Raw genomic sequence first — 24,955 nt, 5'->3', positions numbered from 1 at the left:
TCCATTCCTGTCTTCTCTTATTGACAAATTTGCAGCCAGCAGATTCCATTCACAGTGAGAGAGAATCATTACCACCCGCTAATATTTTTATAGAATTTCATAAACTTGGTCATTCATGAATCATTTACAGTACTTTATTCCAATGAAGAGTTCACAAATCACTCAAACACTGGCAAAATGCATAATAATGAGTGATATTTCAGGAGGCTTTGCATTAATATGTCATCTCCCAATACTGTAAGAGCTAAATTATCTTGCCAGGTGCCACTTGAGGTCAGAGCCACAGGAAGCCTTTCTGGGCGCTGGGGCAGGGGCCTGCAGTAGGGCGGCTGGCTGTAAGTCACAGAACAGGATGGGACTTAAGAAGCCATTGATTATACCGCTTGTCAGACCCTCTCTCAGCTCAATTCCGATAGGTCCTAGGAAAGAGGCTAGGGAATCTGGATCCAATGTTGAAGTCTAGTCGGGGGTGAAAACAGAGAGAGGGGACTTAGAAGCGAGGCTTCGGAGCTGTTGTGAAACTGGTGTAGATCCTGAATCTAATACACACTGGCTGTGTGTCCTTGAGAAGGTTGGTAACACCAGTTCCCTTCTTTCTTCTTCTCTCCCTTCTTCCCTCTCTTAAACCTCCCTCCCTTATTCCCCTCCCTCCCTCCCTCTCTCTTTTAGTCCTTCCCTCTCTCTCTTTCTCCCTCCCTCCTTACTTTCTCTCTCTCCCTCTCTGCCTGCCTGACTTGCCTTCCTTCTTTCCTTCCTCCATACTTCTCTTACTCCTTCCAACCCTTCTTCTTTCCTTTCTTCTAACTGAACCCAGGGTCCACACAGGCTAGGCAGGCACCTCAAACACTGAACTGTATCTCCAGGCCTCTTTCCATGCTGTTATTCAAGACTGGGCCGCACTGGATTGTGTGGACTGGTTTTGAATTCACGCTGTAGCTCTAACTGGCCATCATCCTATGGTTCTTCTGCTTCACCCTCCTGGGTGCCTAGAATGACAGGAGGCCCACTCTGCTCCATGTTCTTGGCAACTCTTTTTTCCTTCTTCCTCTTCTGTGCGCACAAAGAGGTTCTAAGAATCTGCTGTGCAGTGTTGAAAAATGGTAGCTGAATGCTGGTGTTCATTTAGGGTCAAGGACAACTGTATCTCAAGTTGTGTCTTATTCATAAGTTCCCCAAAGCTTCATCAGAGTGCCTCCTGGTTAGATTTGGGGGTGACTGTTGGCACACAGATCTGTAACTTGCACATGAATGGTGTTATTTAGCTCCAAAACAAACAACAGCTACGTTAAAGCAATTACCACATCAATACACACCTACGCACTCACACTCTGAGCTTTTGAAGCTTGGGAGAGTAGAAGCTAAAGCCTGGTGATGTGGAGACTTAGGATGTGTGCTCTGAAGAAGCCACTCAGTTCCCAACCCTAGGGTTAGGGTTGGGGTTAGGGTTAGGGTTGGGGCTGGGGTTAGGGTTGGGGTTGGGATTAGGGTTAGGGTACCTAAACTTGTGAAAGCAATTTACCACAAGGTATCTTTGCAAAATATGATGAACACTGAATGCCACAACCATAGCGGATCCAGCCTCAGTCTCTAAGACAGGAAGTTACTTCCCATGGGAGTTTGAAATGGACAGGAGATAGAGCATCTTTGTGTCTAAGGAGATCCTAGCAAAGGTCACCTGGCTGCTCCTCAAGGACAGAAGGAAGCAGAAAGGAGACTGGAGGGAAGAGCTGGAGCCTAGGGAGACAGGGCATGAGAACCCCGCTGCCCAGCCTGTGTGGAGCAGAGCCTACTAAGACTCAAAGAGAACACCCTTGCCATCCTTTTACCCTCATCCTCCTGGAACAAAACCCCATGATGCTCAGTGGCGTGGCACCTGCTGGTGGTGGGTGTGGGACCTACAGCATACCACGTGGCTATGGTACAACACAGAAGTTCTGGGAGAGGCCTTCAGCTGGAGTTTCTGAAACAACCAAACCAAGGGACATGACTGACCTAACTCTGACTGATGACCTGAGCCCCAAAGGCTACCAACTCTCCCCCAAAGTCTTCTACCTCCAGGGAGCTTCCTCACTGCACCTGGAGATTAAGACTATATCACCTAAGGAGAAAGCTCTCACTGAGGTAGGCCGAGTATGTGGCACCCAGAGTCTTTCCCTGGATATTAAAGGCTCCAAGCAGGGTGATAGTACATAAACTAATCATGGATCCCACAAACATCACATAGGGCCCTGTGGCCTTGCAAACCACGCTTCACCTCCTATTCATTAGTGTCTGTAGGAGGCACCTCAGAAAACACCTTGCCAGCTCTCATTCCCCAGGTCTTACAAGCTGAGCTTCTCTTGGCAGATGTCTCTTCCTTCATTTAATATCCCTGTCTCTTTACCTCTGGGAAGACCTTGAATCAGGGTTAATCACCTTTACATATTCACCCCCAAATATTTTTTATACTTCATGAAAGGACAGCAAAACTATGACTCCCGATAACATTAGAACGGAGGAAAACCTTATGTTTATCAGATGTCAACAGGTCAAATGTGCTAGAAAATTGCAGAACTTAAACCATTGAAGAAAAATGATATTTAAGACAATGACGCTTGGGAAAATGATGTTTAGGAGTAACTCTGAGTTAGGAGAAGCTGCTAAGTGCTCGGCATTGTGTCAAATGTGTGCAGAAGGCAACCGATTTTGCCCAGTATGGAGAGGCTCCTAAGATTCTCTGTGTACTGTGGAAGATTAGAGAGGGTGAGTGGGTCGCCCGAGCTCACACAGCTCAGGGAGAGACATGGCTACTTAGAGCTGGATGATGGGGTTTTGTTTGTTTCTTTTCTGTGTGGTTTTGGTTTGGCTTTTTTGATCCCTGAACTCTTAGCCACTGAGCTTAGAAATTATCAAACTCACCATGGCCTGCCTCAGTTCCTTGGGTCTAAAACTTCACAGATATTCCATGACAGGTGTGGGGAGAAAAGGGTAACTATCCTTTCATGGTCTTCTGTTCCTTTCTTCTCTCACAGGCCAAATCATCCCTGGGTATTGTCAGAGTCAGTGACTCCTGTGGGCCTCAAACCAGAGTTTTATAGCAGCCAGACTTCTTTCCCTTGGTGCAAACAGCTCTTCAGTACAAACTGAACAGTGCTTTCCCCTGTCCAGAAAAGGCTCAGAAACCCCTTGGGGGGTTCTAGAGGCATCTGACTTCCTGGGACCAAGACTCATGATGCTTGGGGACACGGAGCTTGCTATTGCATGGGGACCCCACAATAGCAATAGTAGGGGCCAACAGCAGATGCCTCCCCTGCCCATCACCTGGCATCTCTTTACTGAAATTCACAGCGAAAAAGGTAGGTAGGCATGAGAGCCCAAGACAATCAATATCCATAGTTTCAAACACAACCACTAACACTGATTTTTCTCTTCCCTTCCCTCTTCTCCCTTCTCCTCAGCTTCCTTCTTCCTTTTCCTTTTTACATCATTGGAACATCATTTTTACATCATTTTATCTTTTTACACCATTTTAATCAATGGAACCCTTTGTATATAGCACTGACAAAAGAGCACAGACCAAGAAGAGGCCTAGCAAGATAAACCCCAGCCGGCAACCTACAAGAGGTCTGTATTCACAAGTCAAATGCTATTTCTCCATTAGAAAATAAGGCAGTAATATAATTTACTTATAAACTGTTGTGAGAATCGAATTACAAGAAATAAATTACATGCTTAAAACGACTCCCGGCACATAGTTCGTTCACAGAGGGTTCATGGTCTGCGCAGCTCCTATGAGCAATCATCTCGATAGCATCGATACTACTGTTCCCGGGGAGATGTCCATTCTAAGCACCTATGACTTTTTCTGTATTTATTTTTTTCCGTTCACATCTGGGTATTTAATTTTACACATTTCCTTGATTCTTCACTTACTCTAAAGGCACACCTGTCCCGATCCGTGCATGACAAGGACACCTCATGTGTTGGTCTTCTGTTTCTCGTCTTGAATATTCCCATGTAACTACTCTGTTTCCACATAATCCTTCTTCAGAGAGATTGTAAAGATTTTCTACTTCCCTGTATGAGTTCATGCGTGTATGCATGTGTGTGTGTGTGTGTGTGTGTGTGTGTATTTGTGTGTGTGTGTGCGCGCGTGTGTGTATGCAGTGCCTGTGGAGGTCAGAAGAAGGCATCGGATCCCCTGGAGCTGCAGTAACGGGTGGTTGCTGTGTTGGCAACTAAATTCAGTCCTTGGAAGAGCAGCAAGTGCTGTCTGCCACTGAGCTACCACTCCAGTCCCTGTCATGATAGATCTTGTAAGTGCCGCAGGAAGCTGCCTTCTTGCCCTCCGCCCCCCCCCCACCCTCACCCCCTCACACCCCCCCCCCCCCCGCCTCCGCGGCTGGCAGGCTGCCTCCTTCCTCCCCACCGTGCTGCAAGCCCCCCCCCCCTCCCCACTGCTTACTGCTTAGCAACGTTCCACTCTAAGGACCACGGCCTACATTGTACAAAACTCCTGCAGATTCCATCAGGATAAACGTCTAAAAGTAGGATTATCTTGTCAGAGGGTTTGCCCTTATCACTGCTGGTCAGAGCGCAGGTCTCTGAAAGCCAGGCGTGGCCTCGGTGTTTTGTCCTCCCTGAGATACCTCAAGTATCGCTTTCATTGCTCTCTCCAGCCCAAAGTCTGACACCAGCCTGGCGGCTTTGATGATGAGCTCGGCGCCCCCTTCGCTGTTACTCTCTACTTTTGTTCTCACAGAAGCACCTCAAGCCACACTTTTGTGGGTTTGATGAGGCACAGAAATAATTGGCTCAGCGGGAAGAAATCACTCTGAAATCCCCATCTTTATGCGCAGGGCAGGCCGCACCCGGTACTCACTTGATAAGTAGCGATCGTTTCTCTGTCCAGGGTCCGTGTCACGGAGACGCTGCCCGTGTTCTCATTGATTCTGAAAATTCCTTTAGGCTCTTGATCCACTCCCTTCCCAGTGAGCCGGAACTTGGACCCTTCGGGTCTGTCACTATCGACTACCTGGTGGGAGAAACAGAGTGACATTTAAGACTCTCTGAAAGACACAGAGGAAGCCCATCACAGACCCCCCTTGGTGACCAACCCACTAATCCCAGGTGCACGCAAAAAGCTGACAGAGATTGGCCAAAAGCAACCTTGCCCAAAACGGCATCATTGCTTAGCCTGGTTCATGCAAATAGGCGTGGCTTACAGCTGAGGAAGCTTAGTAATACTGAAGGGAGCCGGGGTAATGGAGCAAAGGAGGGCGATGGCGCCAGGATGTGCACATTGGGAACTTGCATTATTTTTAATGGAGGGAGGAGATTTGGTTTTCTCTGCAAGCAAGACTAAGTGTCAGGAGAAGCCATTTACCCACCCACCAGTCGCACAGTGAGCAGGCACCGAGCAAGGTCTACCCTTCTGTCGCTTTTACCACCTGCCGCACTGCTCTTCTGGGTGATGGGTTTTTGCTGAGGGAGTCTCCTGTACCTGTTCACTTTCAACATCTATATTGAATAGAACCGCAGCGGTACAGTATGAGGCGAGCTTGCTGTGGTCACTGCTCTTCAACATGAAAATGAGATCCAAAGCCACGCTGCCCACATTTGCAGGCACCGCCGTGCGACACTGCTCTTTGTGATTGTTGACCTTGGTCTGACATCTGAAGGCTACGTTCAGAAGTTAAAGACAGAGGGCGGCATTTCTGAGCGTAAGAAATAGTAAAGACAGAAGCAGGCAGGCAAGGGAGCACTTAGAAGATTCCGGAAACTGTGAGTCCTGAGCACACTCCGAGTAGAGGAGAGTGGAGGGAAGGTAAAGGTAAAAATATGGAGGCTAAAAATACAGCACGTGATGCTGCCCAGTTAAGGAGCAGTTAAGCACCAGCTAGCTCTGAGTCACTCAGGGACCATGTTGGTCTGTATCTCACGTCACTGTGTCATCAGAGTCGCCGTTGTTAATTTGGTCATAATGAAAACAGTTTGAAGGCCATGAACATTGCAGATACTGGGGAGGCACAGATAAAGGAAGGATGTGCACCAAGCTGTCATTACTCCACAAATGAGCAGGTGTCTATTTAACGTCAGCACCCTCCAGGGACAGTGCTGCCAGTACCAAGCCTGCAATTCTGCACTCAGGCACCAGGTGGCAGTAGTGCCTAAGGCAGCATGGGTATCATGGTGGGTTATTTGGCAGGACCAGCTGAGGCACATCAAAACAATTCCGAAATAAGACAGGTAGGTTTTGTTCCGTATTTATTTTTATCATTTAAAAATGTTCCTTATTGAAATATACTTAAGGTTTTAATTAAACACCAATTATCTCTGTTTGAGTTCTTAAGATTAATGGAAAATAGGATCATTAATGAGACGATGTGTGATGTCTTTAATGAAAAGACATTTTAATCCCGATTTCACTGGAGTTAACCCACCTCATACCCTTTCCTGAGGCCCCATTCCCTGCTTAGAGGCCCTAGAAGGTCAAAGATCCACAACTTCTTGGGCTTCTGGTTGAGGCTAGGGTCCAGCTGAGCTGAGCAAATAAACGCCCGTCTTCAGTCAAACATGTCACAACTGTATCTTCAAACACATGTCTTACACAGGTCTTGGCCTGTATGGTTCCCAAATTCCTCAGGTGCAAAACAGGAACATCACCATTTAGTTTTGGGAAGGTGGGGGTGGGGGTGTAGGTTGAGGGTTTAAAGAGATAGTATAGCTGGGCTACTCAGGAGGCTGAGGCAGAAGGATCTCAGGTTCAAAGCTTGACTGATCTCCAGAGTGATTTAAAGACAGCTTGAACAGCTTGGTGGGACCCTCTCACAAACTGTAAGTTTCAGGGAGCTAGCGAGATGGCTCAGAGGTTAAGGGCACTGTCTGCTCTTCCAGAGGTCCTGAGTTCAAGTCCCAGCACCCACATGGTCGCTCCCAACCATCTATAATGGGATCTGGTGCCCTCTTCTGGCCTGCAGGCAGAACACTGTATACATAATAACTAAATCTTAAAAATAAAAACTATAACTTTAAAAAGAGGGCTAGGGCTGCAGTAAGCCAGCTGGAAAGTTGTGAGAGCCGGAAAGCTGGCCCTGGTGGCATGGGTACAGGAGAGCTGGTGGGATGACCAATTCAGCCTCCACCCAGGCCGAGATCCAGGGCTTTGAGTTGGCCAACCCAACATCTGCCCCATCTATGAACTACTGGAGAGCATGAAGGGGGTTGGTCCTGCAGATCCAAAGCAGGAGAGGAGTCCCAGTGAGGATCCAGTACTGGTGATGTAGCAGAAGCCAGAGGCTTCGAACCAGACCAATAACTCATTTCAATGCAGTTTCCATGTGACATATATATATATATATATATATATATATATATATATATATATATGTATGTGTGTGTGTGTGTATATGTGTGTGTGTGTGTGTGTATAATATATAGATATGTATAATATATATGTATTATATATATGTATAATATATATGTATATAACTAAATTTTATATTTTGCTTTTTTATGCTTTTTGGTGGGGAGGTTGCAAGGGCAGAGGGTAGATATGAAGGGATGAGGAGATGAGTGGAATTGGGGAGCATGATGTGAAATTCGCAAAGAATAATAAAAAAAGAGGACTAGGGATATACAGAGTCCTTGCCTAACATGCTTGAGGCCTTAGGTTCAGTCCTCGGTACAAAACCTCAGACTAAACAGTATAAATGAGGCACACAGATGGGGCCTGATAAATCAGAGCTAACCACTGCAATTCCAATAGCAATAATTGCAATAAAATTACGCTGTTGCTCATGGGTGAGATGGATCCCTCCAGGCATAAAAAGCATCTTAGCCATAATATAAAATTAAATCCACTTCTGGGGAAGCAGACTGAGTTGTTGTTGTTTTTAACAAAGTAAATTCCCAGACTTTTCTGGTTCTGGAAGCGACGGTCCTAGCAAGGTAGGTGGGGACAGCTGGGCCACTTGGATGCTCCCCATTTACATCACTTTTCCCCTCTCACGTGCATTCAACACCACCCCTTCCCTCCTCTCTGCCCTTCTGCATACCCAAGACAGGTCCTGTTAACCTGGAAGACAGTCTGAGCAAACACACCTTGTCCTACAATAGCAGGGGAACAACCCCTTCTGCGGTGGGGGCCCTGCTTCCCTAGGTCTGCCACACACAGGCTAGGGGTGAGGACCTATCAGGAAGGACCTTCTGTGGTCTCTGTTCTCTTCTCCATCCTCCTTTGTTCAGAGAGGGTGGGGACGTGGAACTTCCTGGAAGAAGCAACTCTGAACGTGCCTCCTGGGGCCGCTATCTCCACAGCAAGCTGACCTCTAGACTTGGAAACCCTCCTGGGAGCGTTTTCCTTGTACCGACAAGGTCAGGGTCATTGACTCCTTCTCTCCCAGCCTGAACTGCTTGACCTTATGGAGGCAGACTTTCCAGAGAGAGGGCCCTGCTTAATGAGTGAGTACTGCTGGATCAAAAGGACTTATTCTCCAGGGGCGGCGCAGGCCTCCAACGGCTGGACCCCAGCTTAGCACTGCTCAGTGTCCTCTCCCTCCCTCCTCTCCTCACCTCTCTTCTTTCTTTTCTTTCGTCTCTTCCCCTTCCTCTTTTCTCTCCCCTTCCTTTCCCTCTACTCTTCAGAACTCGGCCTTTTAATCAATGTATGGAGCTTGCCTCTAGTCCTCAGAGCTGTGTATAGAGCCTAGTATAGTGTTCTCAGAGTATGGAGACACAAGGGACCTGCCCCTGCGGAGGGCTTCTCTTGAGCTGTGGTTCCTGGTCAGTGTCAGCATGTCTTGGAGTAGGGGATGTGTGAGTCCTCCATGCTGCCTGCCCTGAAACCTTGGCCCTTTGTGCCTCGTTCCCTCATGACTCTGCTACATATTCAAGCTTGAGGCCCACGCGCCACTTCTGCATTCTCAGGACAGAGTGGGCCGGTCCTGGCCCACACATTCTCACTGAAGTGGGTTCCCACTGCTGCCTTTTGGAGTCTTCTTTTGAAGACGAGCTAGGTCTGTTTGCCGCCTTAAACATAATGAGAGCCCAGTGAAGCAGAGTGGGCATGTGTCCAAGGCACTGCCCACCAATTCCACCCGTGCATGGGGATGGGGGACACTCTTTAGGGGTAACCGCACATCTCTGCTGAGTCTGATCATTTGGCATTGTGATAGGACATTGAAGTCTACAAAATTCACACTTGAGGATCACTACAGGAGAATTGAGATTGAGATTGAGATTAAACCACAGGAAGAAATTTAAAAAGAAAAAGAAAAAGAAAGAAAAGGAGGAAGGAAGGAAGGAAGGAAGGAAGGAAGGAAGGAAGGAAAGAAAGAAAGAAGGGAGGAGAAAAAATTCTCTATGTTTTAGAGGGAGTTTAGCATTTACGTTGAACTGCATGTCTGGGATCCCATTGGTCTTTGCTGAGACACTAAGGAGAAGGCTCAGGTCCCTGACTCAAATTGGGAAGCATTTTCCTCTTGATTGAAATACTGCATCTTGGAGAGAACTGGGAACTTATGAGACTCAGGATCTGACCACACTTCACCTGGCAAAGCTGAAACTAGAAGATGCACAAGGCCCCTTCAGCTGGACAGGGAAAGGAACGAAGCCGTTCCAGGAGGAGACTGAGTAGCTGGGCTGCCGGGAGGAGATTCTTAATGTGCCCAGCTGCCTGGCTTTTGAGAGTTGTCACCCACCTGCACTGGGGTGGGCTTCTGCAGTTGCCCATGGCTTTTTAAGTCTGTGCCCCTACAGCAGTCCTTACCCACACTCCCGCTAGTAAAGCTGGTAAGCTCACCAAGCTAGGATTTCACACCAATACTTTGGTTTGTTGTCAGCTCATTCTCTGGGTTTGGTGGATGTTTTTGGCAGATGTTTGCTCACGTACGTCCAGGAACAGTGTCACACAGCACCTATCCACTGCCTTTGGTTGCTCTGGGTTTCAGGACAACCCCCCCCCCCCCCGGCCTCCCTGACCTGGGGAGACACGCGGCCTGCACTGTGTGGCTCTCACCTTACCAGGGCTGTTTGTAGCGCAGGAATTTGCAGACCGCCCTTACAGTGCTACACAGGGCTCCTTCAGTTCACCCAGATGTGGCCTCACATGGCTCCCCTTCCCTCTAGCTCAGCCCCTTGGCCTGACACAACCTGCAGGCCAGGCCCAGCAGCTGCTCACACCCATTACTCCACCTGGCAGGTCTGCAATTAGCAGGATTTGCCCATTACCCTTGGTAATTCAACACTTCTCTGCACAGCGGGATTCTTTTTTTCTCTTTCTCAAATGGGAAAAGGAGTTAATGATGAGAAAGAATGAGGACCCCAGGTGCCAACTTGCTGGAAGGGCCTATAAACAGCATTCAGAGTCCTGCTGTGTCCCTGGGGAAAGAGACTTCTGGCTGGCTGTACAGGTGGCAGGAGGCAGCTGGAGCCAGGGTCCTGACATCAGAAATCAGTGCTTCTTCTGTTTTTCCCTGCTAAGGCCCACTCTCGTCGCCATTTTCTGCTACAGATAACCAGTGATATCAGGTATGTATTTAAGGAACTGGCTGTGTGTGTGTGTGTGTGCGTGTGTGTGTGTATGTGATTGTATGTGTGTATGTTTCTTTTCTATTTTTTCCTTTGAGACAAGGTCTTACTGTATAGCTCTGGCTGGCCTCTACCTTGCATCAATCCTCCTGCCTCTGCCTCCAAGTGCTTAAATTACAGGTGCGTCACCACACCCAGATTTCAGGCACTGCTATAGAAACACACAGAATAGATCACAGTTTTAACTGTTTGACCTGAATTAGATTCTTATATGTGGATTATTTGACATTTTTCCCCTCCTAAACATGTTTGGCCTGCACGTGTATATGTGGATACATATACAACATTTCGGAGAGTGATAATTTTAAACCTTCAGAGAGGCTATAAAAAGAGCACAGCATTCCCATGTATCTGCCTGCAGAGCTGGCTGCACTGAGGAATGAATGCTACTGCGGAGTGTGTGTGTGTGTGTGTGTGTGTGTGTTAAGCATCCTCTCTGACGTGATTATTGCCTTTCTTTGGATCCCAAATGCAGCATGGGTACTTCCCTCTCCCACTGATGTTTTTAGTGTTTTAAAAATCATACTCATTACATTCACCTATCCATCCATAAATCCATCCAGCCAGAGATCCAGCCAGCCAGCCAGCCAGCCAGCTGTCCATCCATCTATCTATCTATTGTGTGTGTATGTGGTATGTGTGTGTGTGAGTATGTCTGCCCGTCCACATATGCAACAGTACATGTGTGGAGGTCAAAGGCTGACCTTCAGGAGTTTGTTCTCTCCTTCAGTCTTGGGTCTTGGTGATGAAACTCAAGTCGTTAGACATGCAGGGCACACACCTCTTCCCACTGAGCCATCTTGCTGGCCTGTGATTTTAAATAGCAAATTCTGGTGTCTTGTCATATGCTCTTTTTAAAAATCATACTGGCAATGGTTGCCCTGACTTTGCATATGGAAAATGTACAGAATGTATCAGGACTATCTATATAGCCCAAGTTCCGGAGGTCTGCTCTGCCCTGGGAGATCCTAGCCTGATCTGCTGTTGGTTTCCATCATCAGACTCTCAACAATGCTCCTGTAGATGTCTCTATTTTTTTTTCTCTACCTAGAAAAGTAGGTGGTACATGGCCGGTGTCCAGTAAATACCTGGATTGTGCTTTAGTGGCTATGGAAGGTGTCTGTTAGCAGGCCTCTATATTTCTCATCTCTTTCTTCCCAACGCCTTACTCAGATGTAACAACAATGGCCATTCTAAACACAAAACAAGTGTCACCAGGCTTGTTCTCAGGCCAGATCATTCATGGTTACCCACTGCTTTCAGGATAAAAGCCCAGTGGCCCTTCCAGATGTGTCTCCACCTGACTCTCCAGCTGCAGTCTGTCCCCACTCTCCCTCAGATTATATGAGCTGACGCCCACCATGTCTGGTGGGGACCCGATCCATCTTCATCACTCAGTGCTGTGGTGGTCTCCCATTCCTGACTGCTTCCTCTGCTCTGCTCCCTGGACGCCTGGCCTCAGCTCTCTGAGCCCACTTTCCTCACCTCACCTGAGACAGAGTGGGCCACCTCTTGTGGGTTTGGCAAAGAGCACTCTTGCTGCTCATGTCTGGTGTCCTTTCATGTTTTCTGGACTTAGGGCATGGAAGACAATAGGTGAATGAATGCCTTAAGTGAGGAGCTGCAGCTTCCTTGTGTGTTTTATGTGGTTGCAAAACGCTCCATAAACTCACAAATTAAAAGTAAAGGCTTATTGTCCTGATCTCTCTCTCTCTCTGTGTTTGTGTGTGTGTGTGTGTGTGTGTGTGTGTGTGTGTGTGTGTACCTATCCTCATCAGCATCTCTGCATTCCTCTTTTTCCTGAGATTTATCAGGAGTCACAAAGGGATTTGGTCTTTCCACTACCTTTGTAATTTTCAAAAAGGCCTCTTAAATAAACACCTTCCTTTTAAGTAACCTAGAAGATGGACCTGCTAACATGGGTCTGTCACCTATGTTATAAATTCAAACCTATCTGGGCCACAGCGTGAGTTCAAATCCAGCCCGGACAATATACCGAGGCCTTATCTCCTAAGGAAGAGTAAAGTAAAAAGAAGTCTGCTGTTGGGTTCCTATGGCTGTGATAAGCAGCATGACCAAAATCAGTCTGTGGAGAAGAGGGCTTATTTCGGAGCAGGAACTCGGCGCGGGGACCTGGAGGCACGAACTGATGGAGAGCTGATGGAGAACATAGGAGTGCTGCCCACTGGCTTGTTCTCCATAGTTTGCTCAGCCTGCTTTCTTATATTGCCCAGGACCATCCTCCCAGGGGTGACTCTGGGCCCTCCCATACCACTCATAAGTTAAGAAAAAAGCCCCCCTGGCCTGCCCTAGGCTAATCCAGTGGAAGTGCTTTCTCAACTGGGGCTCCCTCCTCCCTGATGACTCTAACTTGAGTCAGGTTCATGGAACAACAAGCTGCTCCAGTGGGTGATGTAGCTGAGAGGCAGGAACCTTGCCTAGTCTGTGCACAGCCTGGGTTCAATGGCTGGTAGTGTGAAAACAAGCAGCCTGGAATCCTCGGATCTTCTCCCTCATGAAACTACCAAAGAGGAATCAGGTACAGTTGGACAGTGCTGCTCTTGGGACATGATGGTAGCAAGGCATTTCTCTCTGAACCCTTCAGATATTTCCAGTTTTATGAAAGGGCTTGTGTTAGTAACACAGTAACAAAACACTTTCTTAAAAGTGTAAGGGGAGTACCTAGAGCTCGGTGTGCACGCTAATTTAGAATGTGCTAGAATCCCCCCACCCCCTCCAGCCACACACACACAAGCCTACTATCAACCTATAGTCACTTAAAGGCATTATGCTTATCATCTGGTGGGTCCTCTGAGGTGTTCTATAAGTGTTAAGTAATTGATGATCAGCCACGGTTCAATCCCTAGCACGCCTGGGATCTTAAAGATGTATAACTGAACATTGTGGCATCCAGGCAGCTGCTATACCCGTGGTTTCTTTTCCTCTCATGCTATCCAGCTGTCTTTAAGTCACCCATGAACACAGGCGTGCTGCCTAGTTTTATGTCAAGTTGACACCAGCCGGAGTGGAGGGAGCCTCACTGAAGAGAATGCCTCTTTAATGTAAGCAAATCTGTAGGGCATTTCCTTAATTAGTGACTGATGGGGACATGCCCAGCCTACTGAAGATAGCGCTACTACCGGGCTGGTGATCTTGGGGTATATGAAAAAGCAAGGTGAGCAAATCACAGGGAGCAAGCCAGTAAGAGCAGCATCCCTCCATGACCTCTGCATCAGCTCCTGCCTCCAGGTTCCTGCCCTGCTTGAGTTCCTGTTCTGACTTCCTCCAACGATGAACAGTAATGTGGAATCATAGAGCCAAATAATTCCTTTCTTCTCCATGATGTTTGTGATCAGTGTTTCATCATAGCAACAGTAACCCTGACTGAGACACCCAGGCTGGCCTAGAGCTCCACTATATAGCCAAGGCTGCTTTTGGCCTTTAGATTCTCCTCAACTTGGTTTTGGTCATAGAGTTTCATCTCAGCAACAGAAACCCTAACTAGGACATCAGCGGGCTAAAGCAAGTCCCATGCTGGAAGTAGTGAGATTCTGCTGACAAGCCATAGGCTATCATGGAAGATGGCTGGCTACCACTGTATAAATGGGGCCCTCACAGAAGGTCTGGGACTGCGGTCAAATGGCTCCCATCAATATAAGCACATTTCCTAAGGTTCAGGGGAAGGGAATGGAGCCCTTGGGAAGGAAAATCAAAGTCTAGAACCACAAGAAGAGGAGATACCCCATTCTCCATCCATAGCCTCGTTCATTAGCCTTCCCAAACTGCTATCATTTCTCTCCTAATTTTATAATTCTCACACCAGAGGCTATGCTGAAGCCTAGCTTAGGCTGAGTTCTCTGGGATTCAGTGTTCATGATTTTTTTTTTAAATTGTTGCCTTACATTCTTTTCTGGTGGCTTACAAGTGTTTCGGTGGGTTGTGTTGAGTGTCTTAGTTAATTTCCTAGTGCTGTAATAAAATGCCATGACAAAGTCGTAAGTTCATGATGGTGGAGCAAAGGCATGACAGCAGGGGGCTGGAGCAGTAGCTAAGAGTTTACATCTGACCCACAAGCAGGAAACAGAGAGCACAGAGAGAGCACTGAGAATGGCAGGGGGCTTTTGAAATCTCAAGCTCACCCAACAAGGCCACACCTCCTAATCCCTCCCCAATAACTCCACCAACTGGAAGCCAAGTATTTAAACATAAGAGTTTATGGGGGCCATTCTCGTTCAAACCACCACAGGAGGGATGTAGGATTTTATTTTTCTTTATTTTCATGATGCCATTTCTTATTTTCATGGATTTACAAGGGCTTTGTTTTCAATTTATTCTACAGTGATGTTGCTTATTAAGTTTCACATTTCAGAAGTTTGTCATATTATCATTATTGTTATTGTTGTTGTTATTATTGGCTAACTGAAGGATTTCTTTTATAAATGACTCATGCACAGACTCAGGAGCACTACATGCAGAAGCTGAAAATCTCGGAGAAGTTCAAGCGTCCAGCAGAAGAATGGCTGAGTAAAGCACAGTGTGCAGTCAGCTTTAGAACGGAAGGTGATTCTGAGACCTGGGGATGGATGCCAAGACAGAGGGACAGACACTGCATGGCTGTGCTTTTGAGGTGCCTGGGGCAGAGATAGTCATACAGACTGAAGGTAGGAGAGAGGGTTCTGAGGACTACTGAGGGCAGTTACTGGGGTCTCAGTAGAGAGATGAAAGGCCCTGGGCACGTGCAGTGGAGATGGCTATGTGAGAGTGCATACTGCCGATTGCATGTCCAGTGTCTATTTTACCACACTAAACACATTCCTCTCTGCAGGACACATGGTCTGTGTTTATCTACTTCAACAATACTTCCTACTGGTGGGGTGCCTCATACAATTTCTGCCCTTGCTTTTATACTAAGGTTTAGGTTTTTAACATCTGGAGAGAAGTATTCTAACCTGGTACACTGCATTTTACCCAGGTTCCTTCCTTTGTATGTCTTTCCTGTAATGTGTAGGTGGATGAAGAAGACTGGGCAAGGACGTGAGCTGTAGGTATTGTGTTCTACACAGCGAACAGCTTTGGTCAACAGTATCTTTAATTGGGGACAAATCTTGAATTTCCAAAGAGTCTAGAAATCCCTAAAAATATGCTTCTGGAAACTTGTGTAGTTTCCAACACTCAACTGTTGGAATTTTACCCACATTTAGCGGCCCAGTTCCCCCTCTTTATGATTAGATTGTAAAGTTGTGGGGTGGCGACCATGTTGAATTGCATTCACAGCCATCAGGTTAGTGCACCAACAGCCAACAATGCAGACACATGACTGGCTCCACGAACAAGGTGATCACTAACATCGGCCTAGAATGAATGAGTCTCAGGGCTTCACTGAGGAGCTGACACCTTCAGGTGCCTCTGGAAAAGAATAGCATGCGCTCACCCTGGGCATCAGAGCATCTGGTAGGTAAAGCTCAGTGAGTGATCGGTGTGTAACATGGGTGGGTACTGAGATTGCCGGCAAACCTCATAGGAAGCCACCACATACCTTCGTATTTGTGCAGCTAGTTGGGAAATTCAGAGGCAGAGAAGTGGTGAAAATGGGGAATGGCTGGAAACATCCACGGGAGCTGAATCAGTGGATGTGGAGTTCTGCATGGGTGACGGAACTCCCAAAGCGGACTCCTGCACCACACTTTCTCCATGAGGGCTGATCAGAAAAGCTCCCTTTGGGCCCATGTCATTGGCAGAGCAAGAATTAAGCACTTCAAAGTCTTACTTCCCAGATTTATAGGCATCTAAAGGGTCACTACTCTTTACATCAAATTCCTGGCAGCACCATCTTTAAAGTCTCTCAATGCCTCCCCTCCCCCACTGAGCTTTGTCACAGCAATGGCATGATTTGAAGGTTTCTGCCATCTGAGGGGAAAATAAATTATTCAGGCCCTTGGACACTGCTGAAATATTCACACCGAGTATCTTACAAATGTGCCAAACTTCTTTTCCTCTGTTGCTCTGTTCCCATCTCTTCCATCACTTTGGTTTTTTTACAGTTCCCAGAGAAAGGTTAAGCCAAATATTTATGCACTCATTTGAACCACAGTTCAGAGAAAGCAACTTAACAAAATCAGCATTATGAACCTGGAGCCTTTCCCACTTGGAAGTAATCAACAGGAACAATCGAACCAGATCTCCTTGGAGACTCAAGTTGGCTGCTGTTTCCCTGAGACTTTTCAACATTTCCTCCTCTTCTTCCTCCCGTTCCTTCCCCCTCTCTTCCTCCTCCTCCTTCAACTCCTCCTCTTTTCCTCTACCCCCTAATTCAGGACAAGTTTTGTGTAAGATTGAGGATTGGAAAATAAGCAATATCTAAAGTAAATAAAGTGTCAATTATTTTCCCTTGAAAGCCTGGCATTCTTGCTCTGCCTGTTCCTTGGTGGGAAGGATTCGCCCACAGCTTTGAGTTCCATATTCCCTAAAGCTGCCATGGTCTCACACAATTGGTACCATTCTGATTAAAATCTTCCAGGACCCCCATTGCCTTGATGTCAAGAAAGGTTTGAGTCTCCTCAGTAATGCATCAGCTTTTTCACAGCCAGGTTCCTGCTTCTCTTTGTACCCCTAATCTTTACTACATCTCTCCCACACCCCTTATATTCATTCTATGCCATGCTGCCATCCCCTCCCCTCCCCCCACCCACCAATGCTATGCTCACTCATGGATAGGAAAGGCCCCTAAGATCCAGAGCCATTGGTAGTTTCTACTTTAGGGATGTCAATACTGGCAGATTTCCCATGGTTCAGTGATAGCACCCCCACTTTTGTACTCAGGGACCCTTAACAAGAACAAGAACAAAGGGGATATGAAACTGGAAGGGAGATGACGTGGAGAGAACAAGGGAGAACGGAGGGAGGTAGGAGCGAAAGCATGTGATCTAAATACAAAAGAGACTTATGAGATTTCGAAGGATAAATTTTAAAAATTATTAAAAATTATCACTCTCAGGCTTGCTTCTACTGCTTCTACTTGCTCTGAATTGCCCTTTGGTGATGTGGAAGCTCCTATCTGAAGGCAAAGCTGGCTAGTCAGACTTGATCATTTCTTTTGGAAGCCTAGGATAGGGACAGAGAGGATCAGAATGCTGAGTCGTGAGTCTGCTGTTTTGGGAACATCCTACATTCTATGTCCAGGATCTTTGACAAAAAAAATCAGGAGGAACAACTCCGAGGACAGTTTGTACCATGCATGTGCCTATGCTCAAATAATGGCACAGGCCATGGCTGGTTCTGTCCAGGCTGCTTCATCTTGTTCTTCAGCCTTGATATCACAACTGTGCTCATATATCAAAGTATTATAGTCCCATCCCTGGGCTATTACCTCACCAGTATGGTGGCCATCTCTGGGACTCATTACTCTCTTGTCTCTTAGAGTTCGCTGTACCTGGATCACCTCAGTGAGGACCTTCTTGCTGAGCTTAGTAAAGAGAGCGGTGCCTTCCCTTCCACCCCATCCTCTGTGCCCGTCACTGCTTCATTCTGCATGGAACCCTTAGCCTCCGCACCGTTATGTTCATGGTTTCTATTAAGTGCTTAAACATAAAGCCTCACATTCATCAAGATTTCTGTTCTGTTTACTGCTGTGGGCACTGCACGGCCCACGGTAGACACTCAAGTCTTTGTTAATAAATAATGAAGTCATGTAAATAAAAGCTGAAACCAGGAACACCGTGGTCAAGCAGGAAAGAGAATGAGTGCATCAGTCAGCAGACAATGGCTGCTGTGGTTTAAGGATGGTTGATCAACATCTAATGAGGATCAGCCCGGTTTCTTGGATTTCAGTTCCAGCTCCCAGAAAGCTAGAAATACTTTTAAGAGCAAAACAGTTTGCTCCATCAATGTTAGGAAGTCATAGATGACACGTGATCATTTTGGATGAACACCTTTCTTCCCACTGAAGGTACAGCCTCCTAAGTGTTTTGTTTTTTTTTTGTTCCTCCAGAGAATGTTAACAAGAGAAGATCATGCCAGCTGTGATCCAACAAAAGCGACAAGAAGGTATTTAGAGACTGCATCATGTATGGAAGTCTTCTGGTTGGGGTTTTATGGGCTGCAGGGTCCTCTCAGGGGATACAACTATTTTCTCCAGAACAGACTTGGGTCAACACAGCTGCCCAACAGTGACACACATCATGGGTGATCACTCCCAGTGAGCCCCCGCTAGGTGGCAGGTTTTGTCCCATTGATGCATGAGGGTGACAGAGGTCGTGTATAGATAGGGAACGTACTTGAGAGAGGGTGAAGGGTCTGTTCTTAATAAAAGCAAAGCTTGTGAAACAGCTGGCAGCTCAGAGATCTGTAGGAGGCCCAGCTTGTGTAACATCTAAAGAACAGCAACAGGAGGCTCGCCAGGCCTTGTTTTAGAATAACCCGTTGGTGCCCATCAAGAGATGCCTTGGAAGCCGTCAACAGCAGAGACTTTGTGATCCTCCTCTACCTCCTGCTATGATTGTTCCAGGCTGAAACAATGTAGAGTGGCCCCAACCTTGTGGATCCACCCTGTGTGAAGAAAGAGGTGCCGGCTGAGGGCCTCTGTCGAACCCAGCACAGCCACTTTCTCCCCATCAGCTGGGTGAGGCCTCCCTCCGTCTTTCTCATCTCTGTTTTGGCAGGTACTAAATAGCATCTACCATCCCTGCCACTGGAATTCAGAAGCTCAGGAGACAGCCTATGCTTTGGCTTTCACATTCCTTGGTTTGTATTCTGAACAAGGTAGAAAAGTCAAGGAAAATAATTTTATAATGAAGACTTTGAAGAGGCTCAAGATGTAACCCCAACAATAACCGTGTTTAACTGAGTCCTGTAAATGCCAGGTGCTTCACTGAGGCTGGGTGGAAAAGCACCAGGGAGCCTATGGTATCTGTTTCACAGTGAGGAGGCTCTATCATGGGAAGCCTTTTGTCCGCCAGGGTTGCACAGTTAAGGGTAGGACCAGGTGTGGAACATTGGAGATGACCCATGTCAACTCAGAACCCCAGATGATGGTCTTTGGAATGCTCCAATCTTCCATCTCCAGATTTTGGCTGCTTTGCAGAGGTGACTGGCCCTTAGTTCAAGGGTTCCTACTGAGGAAAGCCCAAGGCCATAGTCCCCCCTTAGATCTCATGGTCCAGCGGCCAATTTTTTCCACGTCTATGTGCCCATATGTGTGTGAACTCACACATGTGTGCCTGCAGACACACATGTCCAGTCCTGACACTTTCTTACTGAAGGTGAGCATGTTCACCTACACTCATTTGTGAGCTGCCTGACCCCTGTGCTTCTAGCCGGGCTGCTTCTGCCTCCAGACTTCCCTAGTTGTTATAAGCTTATCACAGAAGTAAATCAAAATGTTCTCAAGAGGAGAAGAAAAGATAAAAGCAAAAAAATGCAGCATCCTCGAGAGAGGGATATTTTTTATAGTTCCACAACTCTGGCAATTCTGTCTTTAAAAAAAATCCATTATTTAATTTTAGTATCACGAGGTGCTGGCGATGAATAATGACCCCTCTCCTACCTCCCAGTATTTCTAAAATATTAATACCGGTCGGATTCCTCTCCTAAGGGGAAGTAGGAGCTGAATCCTTTATGGGCTTCAGAACCTGATCTAAAACAGCAGGCAGCATTCTCCGTTTCTACCAGTCATACTCGCTGGGCCCCTCAAATGATGTCTGCCTCAAAGGATGGGAGCCACACGGTGGAGTGGAGGGATGAAATGAGCTGCCCGGCAGTCCCTTTCTCAGTATTGATGTTGTCAACACTGTTCTTTAAAACTACCCATCACAATGCACTTTCGATTTGCACTGGATTTGGAATGTGAATCATGAAGAGTGACTATAAGTGGCTTGACCTTCACCGCTCTCTCAGGTCAAATGTCTGCTCAGGATAATCACCGCTCAGTGTGCAGCTAGCCCCAGATTGTCCTCATGGAGCTTTGAGCATGGCACCCACCATGTTTATTCTAGGGCAGATCATGTTTGTGTACGTGAGCATGTGTGCACATGTATGTACATCTGTGTGTGTGTCTGTGTACCTGTGTAAAATATATCCTGACATTTGAGGTACACTACAGACATAAGGTTTTTGTGTAATCCAAATGCTGATTTCTGTACCTCTCCTCTCCCCTGAAACTGTTCTGAGAATCTCCTGCCTCAATGTTGTATAAATAACGCTCCGCAATTTCACCCTGATATGCCACTAAAGCAGCTTACAGCCAATTGCTGAGCAGGGGAAAGAAAAGGACTGGACTTCCTGTCAGCTAGGGGAGGAGGAAGCAGGTGATTCAACCATGGGCAGAGGTGCAGGAACTCTGAGGAAGATTGCGCTGAAGCAAAGAAAGGCTAAAGTGAAAAATATCTCTGGGATTTATGCTGGGAGTAAGCCTGATTAGCCTAGAGCATTAAAAATAGAGAAAATAGAGACAGTCCTGATGAGATCTGATAGGCTAGGGTCAGATGGAAGGGGAAGAGGATTTCCCCTATCAGTGGACTGAGGGAGGGGCATGGGAGGAGAAGGGGATTGGGGGGGTTGGGAGTGAACGAGGGAGAGGGCTACAACTGGGATACAAAGTGAATAAATTTTAATAAATAAGAAAAGAAAAATAAAGACTAGAGTTAAAGCTGCTCAGGTGTACTGTGAAGCTTCTTAAAATAGTATACTAGAGTCTCAGTTTTTTTGGTGATAGCCCAGGTGAAGAGAGAAATTGAGAAACAAACACAGTTTTATAAAACTTTAACAGTTCACAGAAGGAACAATAGAAGGAAATTTCAAGTTAAACAACAAACAGGATTGGGCAATGGACTTCAGAAGAAAAATAAAGTTTTGTTTTTGTCCTCTTTACGAAATTCACCCCTGGACACTAAGAATGGACCTGGCAAAAAAAAGTCACAGTCACAGGCAGAAAAAGCAGATGACCATAATCTATTTCACAGCTTCAACTCTTTTTGGTTTCTTCGAGACAGGGTTCTTATTATGTAGCCCTGGCTGGCCTGGGACTTGCTAATGTAGACCAGGCTACCCTGAAATCATAGAGCTTGACCTATTTCTGGGTGCTAGGCTTAAAGGCGTGCACCACCACACCTGGCAAAGTTACAACTAGTTGATGACTTGTTTCCAGACTTTTAAACTCATACAGCTGCATAAACGCTGTTTTAATAATTTCCTTTCAATTGTAAACTAATTATAGATTTACATGTAATTGTAAGAGATCTCATTTACTCAATTTTCCCTAAGAGTGCGATCTTGTCAGACAGGGGGTAGCAGGATGCCACAGTTGAAATACCAACACAGTTGTATCATTGCTCTTATTCAGAGTTCTCTAGAGTGTAATTTATACTTGTGAGCCTCTGAGCATGCTTTCAAGACATGTTTTCTCTGTGTAGCCCTGGCTGTCCCTAGGCTGGCTTGGAACTCACAGAGATTTGCCCAACAAGTGTTTGGATTAAAGGTGTGTGCTGCCACCATCTGGCCATCTGTGTGTGTGTGTGTGTGTGTGTGTGTGTGTAGCCATGTGCATTCCACATGTATGGAGGTGAGAGGACAATCTTGAAGGTTGGTCCTCACCTTCCAAGATCTCCTATTGTTCAGTACTGTGTATGGCAGGCTCACTGACTCACGAGCTCCCCGGAAGCCTCCTGTCTCCACTTTTGGTCTTGCTGTAGGGGCACTGGGATTGATTACAGATGCACTCAACTGCCCAGGCTTAATGTGGGTTCTGGGGGTGCTTGCACAGCAAACACTCCTATCCGTTGAGCCATCTCCCCTGCCTGCCTCCAGGGTTTCTTACACTCCCTTTTCATAGTCACATCCTCCCCCTTCCACAGGCCACCTCTCTTTTCACATCCTCATACTGGCAACTACTAATTTTTTCCCTCAATTTCCATAATTTTGCCATTTAGAAAATGTCAGGTGAATGGAATCTCTCACTGTCACCTTGTGCTATGCTTGTTTGTAATCCCCTGAAGATTGACTGTCCCAAGGTGCCACACACAAAACGAAGCTGGAAAGGATGCTTTATGACTGTCATCCCAATAAACGGAGGTGGAAGAAGCAGGGATTCAAACCCAGTCTGAGCTACACAGTGAGCTTGAGGTCAGCCTGGGCTACGTGAGACACTACTTCAAAAAACCAAACGACAATATGAACCAAAGAGCTAGCTGGGCATCTTGTTCTGGGCTCTCTATCCGGCTTCATGTGTCTGCACCTCCACTGCACAAGGCTGTCTTGACCTGGTGGTCAAGACATCATTACAGTGAGCCCCCTAACTTGATCTCTTCCTGGAATGCTTAGCATTTGTTCATATGCATTTTAGAATGAGCTTTCAGGCCTATGGAGACCCTGGCTGAGACTTTGACAGGAATTGCATTGAGGGTGAATGTACCTTTTATAAGGTTTGATGTATGTCACTACGGGCATGTTATCTGCCCTTACCCAGCACCCCCCCCTTTTTAAACAGCTCCTCAAAATCTGAAATAGGAACCCTGCCATTTCACAACCATTCCTTTAACGATGGGCACATGACTGTCTTCACTGTGCACTGGGAATAAAGCTACTGGGAACACTTCCCTGGGAGGGCAAAGATGTTCTGCACGCAGGACGTCGTTCTTTAGGAGACATCCTCAAAGTTGGGGTGACTCAGATGCAGAGAAGGAATCTTCTCATAGTTTTCTTCGGTCAGTTTTATACAGTTTTTTTTTTTTTTAAAGCTATATGTGAAAAAGAATACTACCATTAGCTTGAAAATTCCATTGAGACTCGAGGTTGTATATCAAGGAAGGAGGAAAACCCATCAGTGAAGGCAAAAAAAAAAAAAAAAAAAAAAAAAAAAAAAAAAAAAAAAAAAAAAAAGGCTACAGATAAAAGAGTTATGCATCAACCATGCTCTCACACTGACAATGGCTGTGACAGTAGCTGGCCCAATGCTGGTACTGCCACAAACCTGCTCAGGTAATTCTCCTGAGTATCCAACTAGGGAAGGTGGGTAAGTGAAACCCACTCCTGTTCCACCTACTTCACGCCAGTTATTTGCTACCGAAATGCTTTTTCCTAAAGTTCCCTTTCATCTGAAAGAAAAGAAGATTTAGTTAAGTCATTTTCTTTTTATCCGAGAAAAGGAAACGGCGCAAATTGACCAGCCTAATCGAGCTGCCTTTTGTTTTGATGATGGGAATGGCTGCCGTGTGAGTGAGCCCTGGATGGAGGTGAGAAATATCCGCAGAGTAGAATAATTGATGGGAGCTTGGAGACCTGACACGGTTCCATTTATGTTCCCATCCTTCCTAATCAAGTTTCCTCCTCTTCCTGTAATGGAAGTAGCGTTCCAGGGAGAGAAAAGAAAACAAAGGCTTCGCTTCTAAAACCGTGCCGGGCTGAGCTGCCAATAGCGTGCGTGACCATCCCTGCATTGAGCACTGAAAGCTCAGGCTCTCCGCATGAGGGCAGAGGGGGACCCTGGCGGCCACATCGCAGCTGACTTATTGTACCACTGTGTGACTCTACGGTAGAGTACTTGCTAGACAGTCCCTTTGGTCACCATGAGAGATGTGGCAAAGAGGAGGGAGAAGTCAGGGCTGTGAGACAGCCGACGTCCCAGGGGCCTTGCTTTATGTTTTGATACAGACTTGTGTAATCTAAACAGACAGCGTCAGGCTTGCTTTCCAGAGATGGAAGCAGAACACTAACCATTAGAGCAGGTTTCTCAGGCAAAGCCGTCGATCAAATCTAGACTTGCTGGACCTCATGCTGAATGTTTCCCTTTACCACTCTGGTTCAGCTGCAGAGGCCGACAGTGATGTAAGCTAGAGGGGCAGATCTAAACACTAAATCGATGCTGTGACGCAAACGGGAGTTCACAAGTGCTCTGTCTGTACGCAGCGCTCTTGTACGCTTGGACAGCTCAGAGTGCGGGGCAGGACCTGTCTGCTTTGGCTGGAGACTCAGGTCCCGTGCTTCTTCATCCTACAGAGAACACGGGCCCTACACTGAAAGGAGCAGGCTCCTCCTAGTTCAGAAGAGGGAAATCTGTCTGTGCTTGTGCCCTGGAGATGGACTTCAGGGTACCTGGCTCAAGCTTTGGGTTCAAGTTCCTGCTCAGCTGCTTATTATCCGTCTTTAGAGAAATCATGACAAAATCTCTCTAAGCCCCCCCCACTCTCTCTGATATAAAGAGCATCTAAAACCCACAGGAGTCTTGCTAGGGGGACTGAGGTGAGATAGTGTAAGGAGAGAGTTGTCACTGAGGATACCCGGTCATCTGTCATCCGGCACAGGTTCTGCCACTACCTGGATGCTGCCAATCATGCTCTCAGTATTATCTGCACACACACACACACACACACACACACACACACACACACACACACAC

At 46.7% G+C, this 24,955-nt stretch overlaps 1 protein-coding gene across 1 annotated transcript in view; it reads right to left on the bottom strand.

Moving 5' to 3' along the window:
• Cdh13 (cadherin 13) overlaps positions 1-24,955 on the bottom strand; it is an 847,250-nt gene that overhangs the window by 308,020 nt on the left and 514,275 nt on the right. Inside the window, exon 5 of the mRNA XM_055621425.1 lies at positions 4,862-5,014. Within this exon, the coding sequence (XP_055477400.1) occupies positions 4,862-5,014 (153 nt within the window). The remainder of the gene's footprint in view (positions 1-4,861; positions 5,015-24,955) is intronic.

Source organism: Psammomys obesus, unplaced genomic scaffold (genome assembly GCF_907164565.1).
Source record: "Psammomys obesus unplaced genomic scaffold, mPsaObe1.curated_primary_1811, whole genome shotgun sequence".
Lineage (NCBI taxonomy): Eukaryota > Metazoa > Chordata > Mammalia > Rodentia > Muridae > Psammomys > Psammomys obesus.
The sequence above is the reverse complement of the archived record's forward strand: the minus strand, read 5'-3'. Positions and strand labels throughout refer to the sequence as shown.